This window comes from Chionomys nivalis, chromosome 3 (genome assembly GCF_950005125.1).
Source record: "Chionomys nivalis chromosome 3, mChiNiv1.1, whole genome shotgun sequence".
Taxonomy (NCBI): Eukaryota; Metazoa; Chordata; class Mammalia; order Rodentia; family Cricetidae; genus Chionomys; species Chionomys nivalis.
This window is the reverse complement of record NC_080088.1, coordinates 111,663,522-111,678,757: the sequence shown is the minus strand read 5'-3', so window position 1 is coordinate 111,678,757 and position 15,236 is coordinate 111,663,522. Positions and strand designations below refer to the sequence as shown.

The window sequence follows — 15,236 nt, the reverse complement described above, 5'->3', positions numbered from 1 at the left end:
TGTTTTTTGTTTTAAAACACGGAAACTCAAAGGCTATTTTTTTTTCTGGTGTATCAGTGAAATACTTTCAGCTTGTACGGGCAGATAAAATATTTTTTTAATACTTACGAAAGATATACATGCTGCCAACAATAAAATCCTAACTAGTAAGTCTTCAAACTGCTCAATGACAAGTTCCAGCAAGGTTTTTCCTGTTAAGGAAAAAAGTATTTGTTACAATTGTCCATATCCATCAATCCGTGACCGCACACAGACCGTCTCTCCAAAGTAACATTAAGATTTACCTTCTTCAGCCGGTAATTCTAGAATGCCGAAATTCGTCAGCCAACGTGTCCGGGGAGGAAAGAAAAAATACAGACATCTGATTAGCGCTTTTATAAAAACTGCTAGATACATCACCATCGTTGTGGGTCTATGAACATTTAACCTCTCTCTCTCCATTCTGATACCCCGAGAAAACTACACGGTCCCTGGAATCAATGGCCACGGTCCTGCCCGTCAGCTCACTCGGGCCTCCAGGACCATGCAGCCGTTTCAGCTGGGTCATCACTTCTGCCAGATGTGTAACTTTGGGGAGTACAAGAAACGGTCGGAGGCTTTCTCAACTACACCGACGCCTCATAAATCCGCGGGGGACTCAGGCCAGCCGCAGGAGCGCCCCCCTCCCCGCCCCGCTGCGCTCTGTCCGGGAAGGTCACCGGCTCGAGACCCCTGGAGGTCGGGAGAGGCCCGGACCCGCGTGCGGACAGCCCGGCCTCTCGCAGCCGTCGGGCGCCGAGCCGAGCCGAGCCCCACGAGGTGGAGCCGGGTCAGCCATCTTCCTTGGCGCTCGGGCCCGCGCCGCCCGCTGCAGCGCCCCGCACCTACCGTTGGAGCCCCATCTCTCCTTGAGCTTCTTGACCTGCTCCAGGCTCAGCCCCGTGCTCTCGTTGACGCCAAAGTGGCCCAGAACCTCCTCCACCGTCTTTGTGTGAGCGTTCTCCATGGCTGCGGGGGCCCCGGCCGGCCTCGCCTCGCGTCCCCGCGGCCTCCTCGCCTCCGCCTCGCACTTGGGCCGCGGGCTCGTGCCACCGCGGGCGCCCGGGCGCAGACAGCTGTCCCCTCCTCTTTCTCCTCCTCCGCGGCTGCGGCCGCTTCCGCCTGACCGGGCGCTGAATCACCCGAGCCCCCTCCCCCAGAAACCGCCGCACGCGGCCCGGGCTCGCCGAGCCCACCCGAGGGGCTGCGAGCCACCCGCCGCGCCGCGACTGTGCGTCGCCTCAGCTGCCAGCCGGCCGTGGGCAGCGCAGGCCGCGGCGAGGAGACCCGGTGCGGCTGAGGTGGGGCGCCCGGCCGAGCCCTCGGCGCGGAGGAGAGCGAGGAGGGCGGCCGGAGAGGAGCTGCGCGGCGCGCCTGCACGAGCCCCTCAGCTCTGCACCCCCGACAGCGGCGGAGGAAACTGCGGCGGAGGAGACGGGAGGTGGCGTCGGGGACGGCTCCGCGGCGGCTGCTCTAATAGCATTTATCCGCCGCTGCCTCCCCTCTCGCCGCCGCCGCGGCATGTGGACGCCGCTCATTGGCCGAGAGCGCCCAGCGCGGCGCGGGCGGCGCGGCCCCGCCCCCTCCCCCGGCGCCCTCCCGCGCGCGCGCCGCGCGCCCACGCCGCCGGCAGGCCCCGCCCCCTCCCGCGCGCCGCCCCCAGTAACCCGGATCGAGACTGCGCGCGTGTGCGCGCAGGCCGCCTTCGCGGCAGGGCTTTGCTGTCTGCGGCCACGGCGAGCAGAGGGCGAGATCGGCTTTTCTCGGCCGTGCCTTTCGCGTGTCGTCCGAGCGCGGGAGTAGGGCGCGGATCTTACGGGTGGGCGCTCAGCGCTCGCTGCCCCGCCGCTGGGGGACTGTCTGGGGCGCGCGGTGGCAGGGAGGTGCCGGAACGCGGGCGACCCAGGCGCGCTCGGACGGGTGTCCTTGGCTCGCCTCCGCACCCTGGACAGCCCGAGCCATGCTCTGCATCCTAATGTCTCCTTCAGAGCGCACCCCTACCCCCATCAACTACCGAGGGGAGGAATTCCGCAGTTCCCTTCCCACACAGCCAAAGTCGCTCATCTGTCGCCTCGGGAACACCGCATCCCACACCCCCAGCCGAGAGCCCCATCTCCATCGCACGCCAACACCAGCCCTTCCTTCTCCTGCGGGTTCTGTACCCCGACAGGGAATCCCACTCTTGGGGGAGGAAGGAGGAAGTTTTATTTCGTTTTAGTAGCCCACACAGCCTTTGACATACGTCTGCATAGAAGTCACCGGTTATGCTGTAGCAGCTACGTGTTTGCTAGGTGCTTGGCTTTGGCTTTAAAATGAAGGTTGCTATATAGACTTCCACTTTCCCCAATGAGGTTTCAATCCCAAACCTATTCTTAAACCACAAATCAGCTGCTCTGTCGGTGAGGTCTGTTCAGAGCCTAGCATGAAATGTAATTTTGCAAATATGAAGAGATCGTACTGAGTCAAGTGTGACGTCCAGCCTGTGGTTTCAGCACGCAGAGGTGGAAGAAGCAATAGGATCAAGAGTTCAAGGTCATTCTCGGACACTTGAGTTTAGAACCAGCCCGGAGGTGTTGGACTGTGTCAAAAAAATAAAAAATAAATTTAAAAAGCAGAGGAAGGTGGGAAGCCATACTAAACAAGGGGGAAGGGAACCTTTGCATTGAATTCACGAATATTTTCACAAAGAGCAGCTTCCTGAAGGGAATCGGTTGCAAAATAAAGCATTTCGTCCACTCAAGTGTTTTAGCAACGCTACCCACCACCCCATCACTTGAGTCGTCCCACAGGGCTCCGCCTCAAGACTTAAGATAGATTCCTTCAACAGATGCAAATCACAGTGCTTTACCCGACTGAAAAAAACGAAGTACGTCATTTCATTTAATTATTTCCAAGGAGTGGAGGCTGGCAGGCAGTTCTGATTGATACTTGGAAAACGACCAACAGAACCCTACACGAAACAAACAAACAAAAATTCTAGTGTACAGCAATGCACTCCCTAGAAGCCAGGTGGAAACTGGTTAGGTCACAGCCTCTTCAGGAGGATCAGGTGACAGCCTGCGAGGTGGGGGTGTGGTGATGGAGCTGGCGGGTCTTTGGCCTACCTGTGTTCCAGTTTTACACCAACAGCAGGAGGCACTGAGGGCAGGAAGGTCGCCTTTGGGAGTTGTCTGAGCCGGTCACTGGGTTCCTGGTACTTCCCTCAGGCCATCTTCATTTTTTTGCCCCTCCTGAAAGATACTTTCCTTATCTAAAGCAGCTCCCCTCCCCAGTGCTCCCTCTATCACTTTATTCAGAGTCCCCCTTCCCCCGGAACCCCGAATTTTTTGTTTAGCTGTTTACTGCCTTTCTCCTAAGTGTCTGGTGGGACGCCCCAGACATGAGCTCCATGAGAACACAGCTGTCTGTCTTGTCCGTCTTCGGCATCCCCTTATCATTTATTGAGAACCTGTAGTTTAAGTGAATGAGAGTCCCACCTTTCTCAACCCATTAGTAACCTGCAAAGGGCTGTGCCAGCACGAAGGCCTCAGCAAATGTCTGCTGGACTCTAGGTCATTGCTTTCCATTCATGAACAAGACCTCTAAACAACTTGCCTTATGAGAATGGCTATGAAACAGGTTTAAAACAAAAAGAAGGCAAAACTACATTGTAGGGCTGTCCGAGATGAGAATGGTCTATATTCTCATAGGCACTGCTACCACATTGCATTGCTCTTCTGGAATGTTCTTTGCAGGGTTTTGTTTATTTGTTTGTTTTCACTGAAGTCTGGAATGCTCCCTTAAACTAACAGTTTGACTTTGTTTTTATCTCAGCTGGGCCCCAGGCGGTTTAACACACCAAATAGGCCTTTGCTTCCTCTGCCTGTTGAAATCTCTGAGACCCCTTGCTTAGAGGTTGGCAAAACTGATCAGGAACCCAGACTCCCAAAGGCAGAATCCCTGGTTACTCTTATTTAGAAATAAGGTTGGGAGAAACTAAATAATGAAAGGATTTATCTCAGTTAAAAGGAAGAAGGAATAGGAAGGGTGTAGGGGCGCACGCCTTTGATTCCGGCACTCAGGAGGCAGAGGCAAGTGGACTAACCTGGTCCACACAGTGAATTCCAGGTCAGCCAAGAACCTGCCTTTTTCTAAAAATATTTTTTATGGTTTATTTAATGTGCATTGGTGTGAAGGTGTCAGATCCCCTGCAACTGGATCTTCAGACAGTTGTGAGCTGCCATGTGGATGCTGAGAATTGAACCCAGGTCCTTTGGTAGATCAGTCAGTGCTCTTAACCACTGAGCCATCTCTCCAGCCCGAACCTGCCTTTTTTTAAATAGAAATTTGGGGTTCAGTTTGTTTTATGCACAGTGCTGTATTCTCTTCTTGTTTGCAAGGTTACTTGCAATATAAGAAAGGTTCCACTGTCTTCCATCAAGTCTCGCAGCCACACACGCCATCACTCGAGGACAGGAAGAAAAGGGAAAGGAGAGACTGCAATGCAGAAAGATGAAGTGTGACCAAAGACCTTCAGAAGCATCAATAAAAGAGGACATTAGCTAATAAAAGGCGGGTTAGTTTAAAAAGCTGTTGGGATAGAAAAGCTGAGAGGCGACTTGCAAAAGAGGCCTGGCCAGTTCTCAGCCCTCGGCAGGCCTCCTGTGAAGCAGTGGAGGCCACAAGAGGCAGTCTGCTCCATATTTGGACAACTCTAATCACTAAAGCAGCCCCATTCTGGGCAGAATCCACCTTCTCTTAGCTACATCCACTCTTATTTAGCTTTCCAAAACCACCCTGAACAAGCTTAATCCCTCGAGTACGTGATCCTTTTAAGTATGTCAAGATCTTTATTGTCTCCTTTCCTAACTATAAGGAGTAGCGGGGCTCTGGCGCTGTCTTCCTATAGTGCAGGTCTCAGCCCCTCAGCATCCCTGGACACGCCCAATCCTGAGCACACCACGCTGAGCACCTGCCTCTGCCCTGAATCCTTCCACTTCACAAGTGTAGTGTTAGCGAACTCAAACCAAATCCTTTCCATGCGAACCACAGTCTCATTAAATCTGTTTATGGTATACTTAGCTTGTTGATTTATGTGTATCCCAGGCACCCAGCCTGCCTATAATGGGATGGTTTGGGGCTTATTATGATCTTTTTGAGTCTTCATCTTTAAGCAGTCATTTTTAAAAATTTTTCTATGTGAATGAGTGTTCTGCTTGCATGTGTGCCTATGCACCACTGTGTACCTTCTTCCAGAAGAAGGCATCAGATCCCTTGGAACTGGAGGGACAAATAATTGTGAGCCACTATGTAGGTGCTGAGAATAGAACCTGGCCCCTCTGAAAGAACAGCCAGTGCTCTAAACCACTGAGCTATCTTCAGACCCCAGATTTATTTTACCTGTGTATCTGTGGAGAATGTGCACATGAGTGCAGGTGCCTGAGGAGGCCAGAAGAGGGCATCAGATCCCCTGAAGCTGGAGTTACAGCTCTTTGTGAGCTATCCAACATGGGTACTGGGAAAAGAACTCCAGTCCTCTGCAAGAACATAAAGTTCTCTCTCTCTTTAAAAACATTTAGGATTGTGCTCACTTTGGCAGCACATGTACTAAAACTGGAGCAACACAGAGAAGATTAGGTTGCCCCGTGAAAGGATGACACGCAAATAAATATGTGAAGCATTCTATATTCTGATCATTTTTGCTTCATCTTATTATAATTTATTTTGTCATGTTTAGTTGTTATCTCTTAGAAGCCCATTCTTGAGAGACAGAAAGGAAGTGGGTCTGGAGGGAAGAGGAGGTGGGGGAACTGCAAGGAGAGAGGGGAGACTATAATCAAGGTCTATTGTGTGAGAAAAGACTCTATTTTCAATAAGAGAAAAATGTACATTTATTTATGAGTAGGAGTGTCCTGCCTCGCATGTATGTGCACTACATGTGTCCCTAGTGCCCTCGGAAGCCAAAAGAAGGCATCAGACATCCTGGAACAGGAGTTACAGATGGTTCTGTCATGTAGGTGCTGGGAACTGAACCCAGATCCTCTGCAACAAATGCTCCTTTGCACTGAGCCATCTCTCTGGCCCAGGCCCCAAAGAGTGCTTACGTGGTCCCTTCCAGATCTGGCTGACACACAGTCTAACAAGCAGAATGTGTAAGTCACTATCCAATAGGCCTTCTAGTGAGTCTCCCAGGTTAAAACACTAATCGGCTGGATGTCATTCCTCAGTTGTTATAAATCTTTTCTTTTTTTCAAGATTTATTTATTTTATGTAGGAATGCTCAATCTGCACGTATGCCTTTATGTCAGAAGAGGATCTCAGCTCCCACTAGAGATGGTTGTGAGCCACTATGTGGTTGCTGGGAATTGAACTCAGGTTCTCTGGAAGAGCAGCCAGAGGTCATAACTGCTGAACCATCTCCAGCCCTTGTTATAGATCTTTTGACCAGAGGTTCCAAAGTCAAGAAGTAAAGTTCCTAAAGGTGTTCCCACCTACTTACCCCTTACAGTCTGTCATTTGGTGTTGGAATCACCCTTCCTTTGATGGGTGTAGTCAGCTGACTTGAAGATCATGTACCATGAGAAACACCCATTTAAGCAACAGGACCAAATCTAGCATCATGAAATGCTTACACCAAGAGGGCAGAAGGCGCCAAGACCTCTGACAAGATCCCAACTGCTGCCTTTTGCTTGCTCTGGACGCGTGCTTGTTGAGGGAAATGACGGCTGAAAGGGCCACGCTATTGAAACGCTGGCTGCATATTCGAGATCATTCTGCCCCAGAATCCTGAATGCTAGAACTATTGGTGTGCCCCACATATTCTTGGGAGAGCTATGTTCTGGAGTCCTTGCCCACAGCAGGCCCCAAATCTCTGTGCTGTCGGCCTTTGTGTGAGGACAAGTTCACTTGAGTGGAACTTGCGGCGCTGGGCACACTAGCACTTTGTGGCCATCCTTGTTTCCATGTGCCTCACAACTAACATCTGAGAAACCCAAACAGCTCGACAGAGCATCTTTTCTAAAATCTTCCTCACCCCCTCCCCCCGCATGAGTAAGTGTCCTCTTCATGGCTGACTGTGTCAAACTCCTACTCCTGGGAGCCATGGCTGACCAGCTACTTGAGCAAAGTTACCTCCACCTCCCGACTGTCCCAGGTGGTGGCAGACACAACTCCTAGCCTCTCTGGTCTGTAACTCACCAGTTTAGCAGGCTGGTTTTATTTATTTATCTACTGATTTTTGAGGCAGGGTCTCCCTAGGTAGCCCTGGCTGTCCTGGAACTCGCAGAGGTCCTCCTGTACAGTACTAGGTGCCAGAGCTTGGTGCCTCTGGAAGCAACTTACTCATGCCGCCACAGGAACTCGGCCGGCTTCCCTGCTATTCCTTTTTAAATGCTTCCTATGCACCTCTCTCTACATAACTCCGGATCTGGGGAGTCCCAAGGCTTGCCACTCTTCTCCATCTCCACTCTCTCCTTTCACCCATTGCTTTAACCCCACCCACACACTCATGACACACACATTTCCACAAGCAGACTAACAAACTCAGCCGCCAGCCCACATCTCCGCCCATCCAAGTCGTGGGTTCCTGTGCGAGAGTAACAAGAGGGGGGTCAGCGAACGGTCATGTCCTTTGGAGAAGGGAGCCATAAATAATACAGCCTATCCAGGGCCAAGCAGTCCAGGCTCAGGGCGGGAGGAGTGACAGGTGGGCAAACTCACCTGGGATAAGATGGCCTAGCTCTCACGGTTGCCTACCTTCTTACAACAAATTATAAGCCCCAGGAGTTCGGGGATCTTCAGGAAATGACAAGTGACCAGATAAATGTGTAATAATCATTTTCTCTGAGACCCTTTAGCCTTCCCTCCCCGTGTCCCCAGCAGCTAGCTGAGTGCCCAGCATGCTGCAGGCGCCAGCGTGTATCAAACACATTAATTAAGGAAACCCTTTTCTTTCTCTGCCATTGTTGCTCTGGGTGGGGAAACCACCATCTTCAGGAAGCGAGAAAAAAGGAAAGAGAGCAAGCGAGCCATATAGCAGTGCAAAGCAAAGTATCATACGGGCTTTCAAAGCTGTGGCCTCCTGATGGGGGAAATGCACTTTAAATACAGCAGTGATTCCCCCTCCTCCAGCGGACACATTCCTCTGCTCTCTTTCCTACCAGCTCCCCTGGGTGCTTAGACCTTAAACAGTGACTCCCCTAAGTGCAGAGAGGACTCAGTCTCCCTAGCCCAACCAAAAAGTGAATGATGGAAGACTTGCTCACTAGTGAATGATGAGACTCTCCCCAGCAGGCTAGAGGCTCAGGGCCGCACTAATGCCAAGGTCCTGCTTCCCAGTAGGGGCAGCAGCAGTGAACAGGTAGAGTTTCCGGCTGGCAGGAACCCAAGGACAGACAGAGCAAGCAGCAGATAGGGTTGCTGTGGACAAATTCCTAGAACAGAATCGCTCCCTTGATGTCCCACAATAGCAGAAGGGGTGACTGGCAGACCCGTGAGCACAGTTAGATGTCTATTGTGATCCCGCGCTAGCCACCCGATAGCTCTCCACAGATCCCCAGGGTCTGGCTGCCCGCCTGAGTCACCTTGTGATTCCTCACTTTGGCGAGGGGGAAGGAGGGGAACACTGTGTATCCTGAGAGAAGTGTGTCTGACATGCCTGATCCGTTCCATCTGGGCGCATCATGAGTCCCATCTGGCTTCAGCAGTCTGAGCTGAGGAGCTGCAGATCCCAGCAAACCCCGGCTCCAACCCTCTCCAGCCCGCTCCTCCTTCACCTTCCCTAGACAGGAAGACCCCTGCAAACTTCTCCTCACCTAGGCCCTGCCTGCTTTCCTGTAACACCCTTCACCCATGGGTCTGGACATCCACCTTGGGACTGGGTTCACGGGAGACCCTCTACAGAGGGCAGGCCTCTAGGGAAAGTACAGGGTAATTTGTGATTCTGATTTATGGTGATGGAGATCCAACTTGGAGCATAGCGGGTACTTCACCAACTGAGCTGCCTTGCAGCTTCAAAAGCCCACTTCCTGTCCCTGACCTTCTTATATCACCAGAGCAGGGCCTGATTTGTAGACAGAGCTCCCTGCAGAAGGTCCTCTCCCATGCCTTATTTGCTGGGGTCCCAAGATACACAATTGTCCTTCTCTTGGCTGCTCTCCGTTCCAGGAGAACCTCTCATCCAGATGACCTTCCTCCCTGCCCCGGAAGTCTTCTCAGGTGGTCCCGCGAGCCCTGGTAGGGGCTGGGCAAAGCCCCAGGAAGCTAAGACTTGGCCTAAGATGTTTGCAAACACTGGAAGTTTCTCTCTCCATGACTCATCAGAAGAGAGCAGAGTCCCTCCTTCTTCCTGGAAGGCAGTAAGAGGAAAGCCAGCTACAACCCTTCCACCCCAAAAAGTAAACAGCCCTCACATAGAGCTCTCGCTTCAAGACTCAGATATCACCCCAAAATCAGTCATGACAGCCTAAGGGAGGGGACGTTTTCGAGGCCACAGACAGCCAGAAAGAGGCTTCTCTGACCCAAGGAATGGCAAGAGGGGGCTGGAGGCACAGCCAAGCATTCACAAGTGTGTGTTTTCCAGAAAAAAAAAACAGCTCCCCCCTCTCTCTTCCCCAGCCCTATTTTACTTGTGTATTTATTGTTTCTTTTTCTGAGACAAGATTTCAAGTAGCCCAGGCTGGCCTTGAATTTGCTATGTAGTTGAGGATGACCTTTAACTTCTGGTCCCCAGCTTGCATCTCTCCAGTGATGGGATTACAAGCATGCACCACCATGTCCAGTTTATACAGCACTGGGACCTGAGCCAAGGCCTTCCCATGTTCCACACGCACTTCCTCAACTGGATCCCCAACCCCAAACTCATCCTTTAAAGTTACCAGCATCTTAACATAAAACCTGAGCTGGGAACCATGGGAGCTTTCAGCAAGGATTTCAATGGTTCAAGAAAGAATCAACGCGCACACACACACACATAAAATCAGGCTAATTCAGATCAAAAGGAAGAAGGAGAAATGGAAGACAGGACAGAAGCTTTCTTTGACAAACTTTCCATGCATGCAGTGAGCTCAGGGGTCATGGGTCACCTCCTTCCATCCTTAGGACAAGCCTTTCTGTCAGGTGTCACTGTAAATTCCCCACCCCCTCCCTGGGAATCTGGTAACTAGTTCTCAGAGAGGTTGCTGTTTGATGAAGTCACACACTTAAACTACTACTCGAGAGCCAGGTGTGGTGGTGTGGGACACACTTACCACGGCATTCAAAAGGATGAGGCAGGATGGCTGGAGTGAGTTTAAGGCCAGCCTAGGCTACTCACTGAGCTCTGAGCCATCCTGGGCTACAGAACGAGAGCCTGTTTGAAAACTGGGAGAAGGGGTGGTGCTGTAGAGATGGCTCAGTGGCTAAGAGCACTTATTGCTCCTGCTGAGGATCTGAGTTCCCTTCCCAGCACCCACATGATGACTTACATTCACCTTTAATTCAGTTCCAGGGGAATCCCATGCCCTCTTCTGGCCTCGGCAGGCACCAGTCAGACATACAGGCAAGCAAAAACTCATACATATCAAACAAGAAAAATAAATGTGTTTTAGAGAGGAAAATATTTCTCTATTCACGATTCATCCAGGGCTGTCCCATTGCGGGAACACGCGATGATTATTTGGATGGAATTTGTACAGACCCATTCCTCTTATCACCAAATGCACTGAATCTCATAGCGGAAAGAGAGCGAAGCTTTAGGGGAAGCAATTAGAAGAAGCAACAGCAGCATGCTGGTGTGGAAGGGAGATAAATTTGAAGTACTTTAGATACAAAAACATTTTAAATCTGCCTAAAACAAATGGAGGGATCCTATGCCGAGTTCTGGGAAGACATTAGCAATTTCTGAAAGCCATTTTCACGACAGAAGTCGGTGACTCTGTGGTGTGTGGAAGTTGCTCAGACAGGCTGGCACACATCTCTGTAGCAAACAGCAATTTCCTGGTCCCAGGTCCTAGGTCCCTCGCTCCTCCCTGAGCTGGCCAAGGGAGAGAGGGCCCCTTCCAGTCCTGCTGAAACGCAGAAGGCTCTCGCAGGGTGGGGCAGAGACAGCTGTTCCAGTCACAGCTTGAGGTGGGGGTGGGAAGGGGCAAAGTGACATCCCCAGCGAACTGCAAGAAGAGGCCAACAGAATGCAGGGACCTGAGCTGGCTTTTGGCCAGGACAATGGGATTAGCTTCCCAAGTGCTGGCCAAAAAGGGCCCTGGGGTTTTTATTTTTATTCGTTTTCCATTGCAACGGCACAGCAACGCAAACAAGGCCCCAAACAAGGGGAGCCGCCACGGAGTCGTTTTTCCTTCGTGGGGTGGCATCTCAGTGCCACATATCTTGCTGACCTGGGCTCACCCAGGGTTTAGAGTAGAGCATTTGACTACCTCCCTCTCCAGGGACAATGGAAAAGAGGCATGATGAATACCCAGCTAGCTCCGTACGCACACGAAAAGGGAAGTACATCAAGGTGTGATCGCGGGGTCCATTGTACCCAGGAACAATACCTTAATGAGATACTGGTAAAAATCCAAGAAAGGAGAGCCCCACCTCCTCCAGACCCCAGATCAGGGGCCCTAAGTACAAGGGATCAGAAGAAATACAGTTGCAGACAGCTAAATTCAACCAGAAGGCAAGTGTGAAGCCGGGAAAGGCTGTGCGTATCAGAACAAGAACAGGCTACTGAGAGCCTCACGAGAAACCACCCCCATGTACAAAGGGCTGTGTGATCTTGTGATTTGTCTATTCCTCAACTGTGTGGCCTAATGTCAAGCTGTCACCTTTTGGGAACTAGAGACACAAATTGAGAGAGTTATAACCATCGGATCTTGACTGTACCAACTCCAGGGAAGCTACCTAAACCATGTTCTCACTCCCTTGTTTGTCAAAAGTGGATAGTGAGATAGATCAGCAGATTAAAAAAAAAAAAAAAAAAAAAAAAAACAGCAAAAAGCACTTGTGGAGCAACCCTGGGGGCGCACCTGAGCTCGAGCGAGGCCCAGAGTCCACGTAAAGGGTCAGCAGAGGCAGGCGGCCCTCTATGACTTTGGAGCTAGCCCGGTCTATACAGGGAGTTCAAGGACAGCCTGTGCTACATAGAGAGACGCTGCCTCAAAAATATATACATATATACACACATAAATCGAAAAGTAAGATAGCGAAAAGCGGAGAGTATGGCTCTGGGTTCCACTCTCAGCACCTTTCCCCCAAAAGTGGCGAACAGAATCACCTTCACGTTTTCCTGGGGTGCCCAAGGGAAGCTCCTGAGTTTATTCTTTTTTTTTTTTTTAAAGATTTATTTATTTTATGTATGAGTGCTCTATCGACTTTAGGCCAGAAGTGGGCATCAGATCCCACTATAGATGGTTGTGAGCCATCATGTGGTTGCTGGGAATTGAACTCAGGACCTCTAGAAGAGGAGGCAATGCTCTTAATTGTTGAGCCATCTCTCCAGCCCCCTCCTGGGTTTATTCTTTGGCCATTCATCTGTTGCTGGGCATTTATTTATATTGCTTCGCCTCAGAGTGCTGTAATGAACGTAGTTGTGCAGACTCATTTCCAGGAGAGCTTACAATTCTTTTGGGTTTTCTGTTCAGGCATGCGGTAATGGGTTGCTAGATCCGATGGTCCGTGTATGTATGTATATATTTAATTTTTTTTTTTTTTACTTTCAATACTGGATATTGAGCCTTAGTTCTCATGTATGTTAGACAAGTGCTCTACTATTGAGCTATAGCCCCACCCTGTCTTTTAATGTTTTGGGACAGGGCTTTGCAAAGTTGCCCAGGCTAACCCTGAACTTGTGATCCTCCTGTCTCAGTCTCCAAGTTGCTAGGATTACATGCCTGAGCCACCAGGCCAATATTTCTTAATTTCTACCACGACACTCCACCCTTTGCTATGAGCCTTGCCCCCAACCTTTACCCGCTTCACCCGGGCGAGCCCATCTTTCCTGCAATTCAGCCCTAACTCCTTGGGGTACTCTGGGCCTGGCAGCCCCACCCTGCTCATCTCCTTGTAGCCTTCTCAGGGTGTTCTGGATAGAGTCAGGCTCAGGCTTGGGGTGGAATTCTGTGTTTGAACCATCTCCAATCCTAAACTGGCTCTTTCCAACTCCTTAAAACTGAGCAATTGCCACTTTTCCCCCTCCTCCTTCTCCTCAGGAAGGAGAGGGAGATCTGACTGTCAGGAGGAATCATCGACCTCATTCTGTCATTGTGTTCTCGGGGCCACCGAAGGGATGGAAGTGGCTCTGCCGGGAGCAGGTGCACGGAATCTAGATCTTCTGTGGAAACTTCCTCTTTTTTTTTTTTTTTTTTGTTGTTGTTTTTCTTTTAGCCTTGGGGTCGCCTGTGGCTCTGAGTTAGTTGGTCAGGGTCTCACTCTTCCAAGGAAGGGTCTAAGCAGTATCACACAATGCTCCAAGGCACAGGACAGGGGCAGGCCTTCCCTTTGTGTCCCATCAGACCCTTTGCTTTCCAGTGTGCCCACAGATAGGCCAGACGGCTCATGGCTAGTCCTGACCTGGTGCCCTGACTCATCTGCTAGAGTCAGGTCAGTGCTTGTAGCCTCTCCAGACCCTCCCAGGTCCATCCCATTAATCCAGGGGTCCACTGGGCCTTACTGGAATAGTTGCAGACATGGAAGGAGCCACAGAGACCATCAGCCAGTCTTCTTCTCCCTCTGGAACTTTCCCTTGTAGTTTCAGTGATAGATAGAATGAGGTAGGAGGAGGGGAAGAGAAGTTCTAGAAACCCCAGCCTTCCTCTCAGCCCAAGAATTCTCAGGCTGGTTGATGCTGTGTCTGCTGGAAACCAGGGTAGGAAGCGACCTGTCAATGAACTGACCTCTCCTGAATCAGTCTTGGGAAAATGAGATGTTGCCCCAAAAGGAATTTATGACAAACCTATTTTCCTTCCTCGTTCCCCCAAGGTTAAAACAAAGAGACATTTGGTTGGAGAGTTTGGTGCACTCTAATATTTTAAAGACGTGTCTTACAGCGTCTTACAGCGCTCAGGATGACCTTGAACTTCGGATTCTCCAGCCTGTACCTCCAGATCGTTGGGATGACGGTTATATGCCGGTGTGCACAGGGGCGGGGATATCAAGCCTGGCTCTGTGCATGCCAGGCGGGCAAGCTCTCTACTGCTCTGAGTTACAGCCCCAGCTCCAGCCCCGGCTGGGGACTGTGGGAATACAGAAGGGACCAGGAGGGTGACCACACCACACTGTGCGGTTCTAAAATACAGACTAGGTCTCTTCCTTTGATTTATCCTAATCACATCCTACCAGCTTCACCTATATTAAAAAACAAAACAAAAACAAAAACAAACGGTGTCTGTCGTAGAAGCATTTGGTTAAATGTTAATGTGAGGACACATTTAACCAAAGTGGAAACAAATACTAAAATGACCTCCACTATTGTGTGGCTTTGTTCTGTGTAGCTCTCTTCAACCTACTGTGTGCTGTTCTTTTGGAGACAAGGCCACACATGCGCAGAAAATACAGCCTCAGTGGACGAATCCCAGCGGTACAATGGAAAGCCATGCACGCGCAGGACATTTTCTCCAGACACACCTGGACTTCCCCTTAAAAACGGGGGACACCTTAACCCGCCCTCTCTTTCCTTTCGTCTCTTCACCCCCGTCCCTTACCTGTTGTTCCCCATTAAAGTTCGCCCACGTGGGACCCCGTGTGTCTCGTCTCTCCTTCCCGAACCCCGCACAAATAATAACACTGTGTCCTGTCTTCCTGCCTCTGGATGGAACTGTGTTCCCACCTGCTGCGTCCTACTACCAAATGCCTTCTTTTTTTTTCTCCTGTAGCTTTTCCTGGAACTAGGTCTTGTAGACCAGGCTGGCCTCGACTCACAGAGATCCTCCTGCCTCTGCCTTCCAAGTGCTGGGATTAGAGGCGTGCACCACCACCGCCTGGAGAAATTACACATAATTTTAGTTGAGACAAAAATCACAAATACCCAGAATCCCATCTCTGCAGTTATTTTGTAGGTGGTTAATATCCACAAGCACTTGACTTTAAGTTTATTCTAGATAATCTGACACCAAGCTGAGGCTTCCCTGTAGAAGAGATTTCACCTGTGATACAGCTTCTGGGAGCTTCGAGGCTAGCCTGTGGATTCGACTTTCCCAGCCATGATTGCATAAAACCAATGAATGGTTTGCCGGAACTCTAGACCTCCCATCTCCGTCTAGTCCTCT

General features: G+C 50.7%; 1 protein-coding gene and 1 non-coding gene across 3 annotated transcripts in view; one reads left to right on the top strand and one right to left on the bottom strand.

Annotated features, from left to right (window-relative positions):
* Atp2a2 (ATPase sarcoplasmic/endoplasmic reticulum Ca2+ transporting 2) overlaps positions 1 to 1,481 on the bottom strand; it is a 44,823-nt gene extending 43,342 nt beyond the window's left edge. Inside the window, exons 1-3 of one of the 2 annotated variants that reach the window (XR_009056792.1) lie at positions 868 to 1,480; positions 285 to 302; positions 109 to 191 (exon numbers count right to left, since the gene is read on the bottom strand). Coding sequence is in view for 1 of the 2 variants with exons in the window: in XM_057763463.1 (XP_057619446.1) it covers positions 109 to 191; positions 285 to 302; positions 868 to 985 (219 nt within the window). In the remaining variant the exon portion in view is untranslated. Of the gene's footprint in view, positions 1 to 108; positions 192 to 284; positions 303 to 867 lie in introns of both variants that reach the window. The other variant, XM_057763463.1, reaches the window with a different exon arrangement.
* Positions 1,482 to 5,580: 4,099 nt separating this feature from the next.
* Positions 5,581 to 5,687, top strand: LOC130872360 (U6 spliceosomal RNA). The gene has a single exon (XR_009056957.1). It is a non-coding gene; the product is annotated as a U6 spliceosomal RNA (small nuclear RNA).
* Positions 5,688 to 15,236: the final 9,549 nt, after the last annotated feature.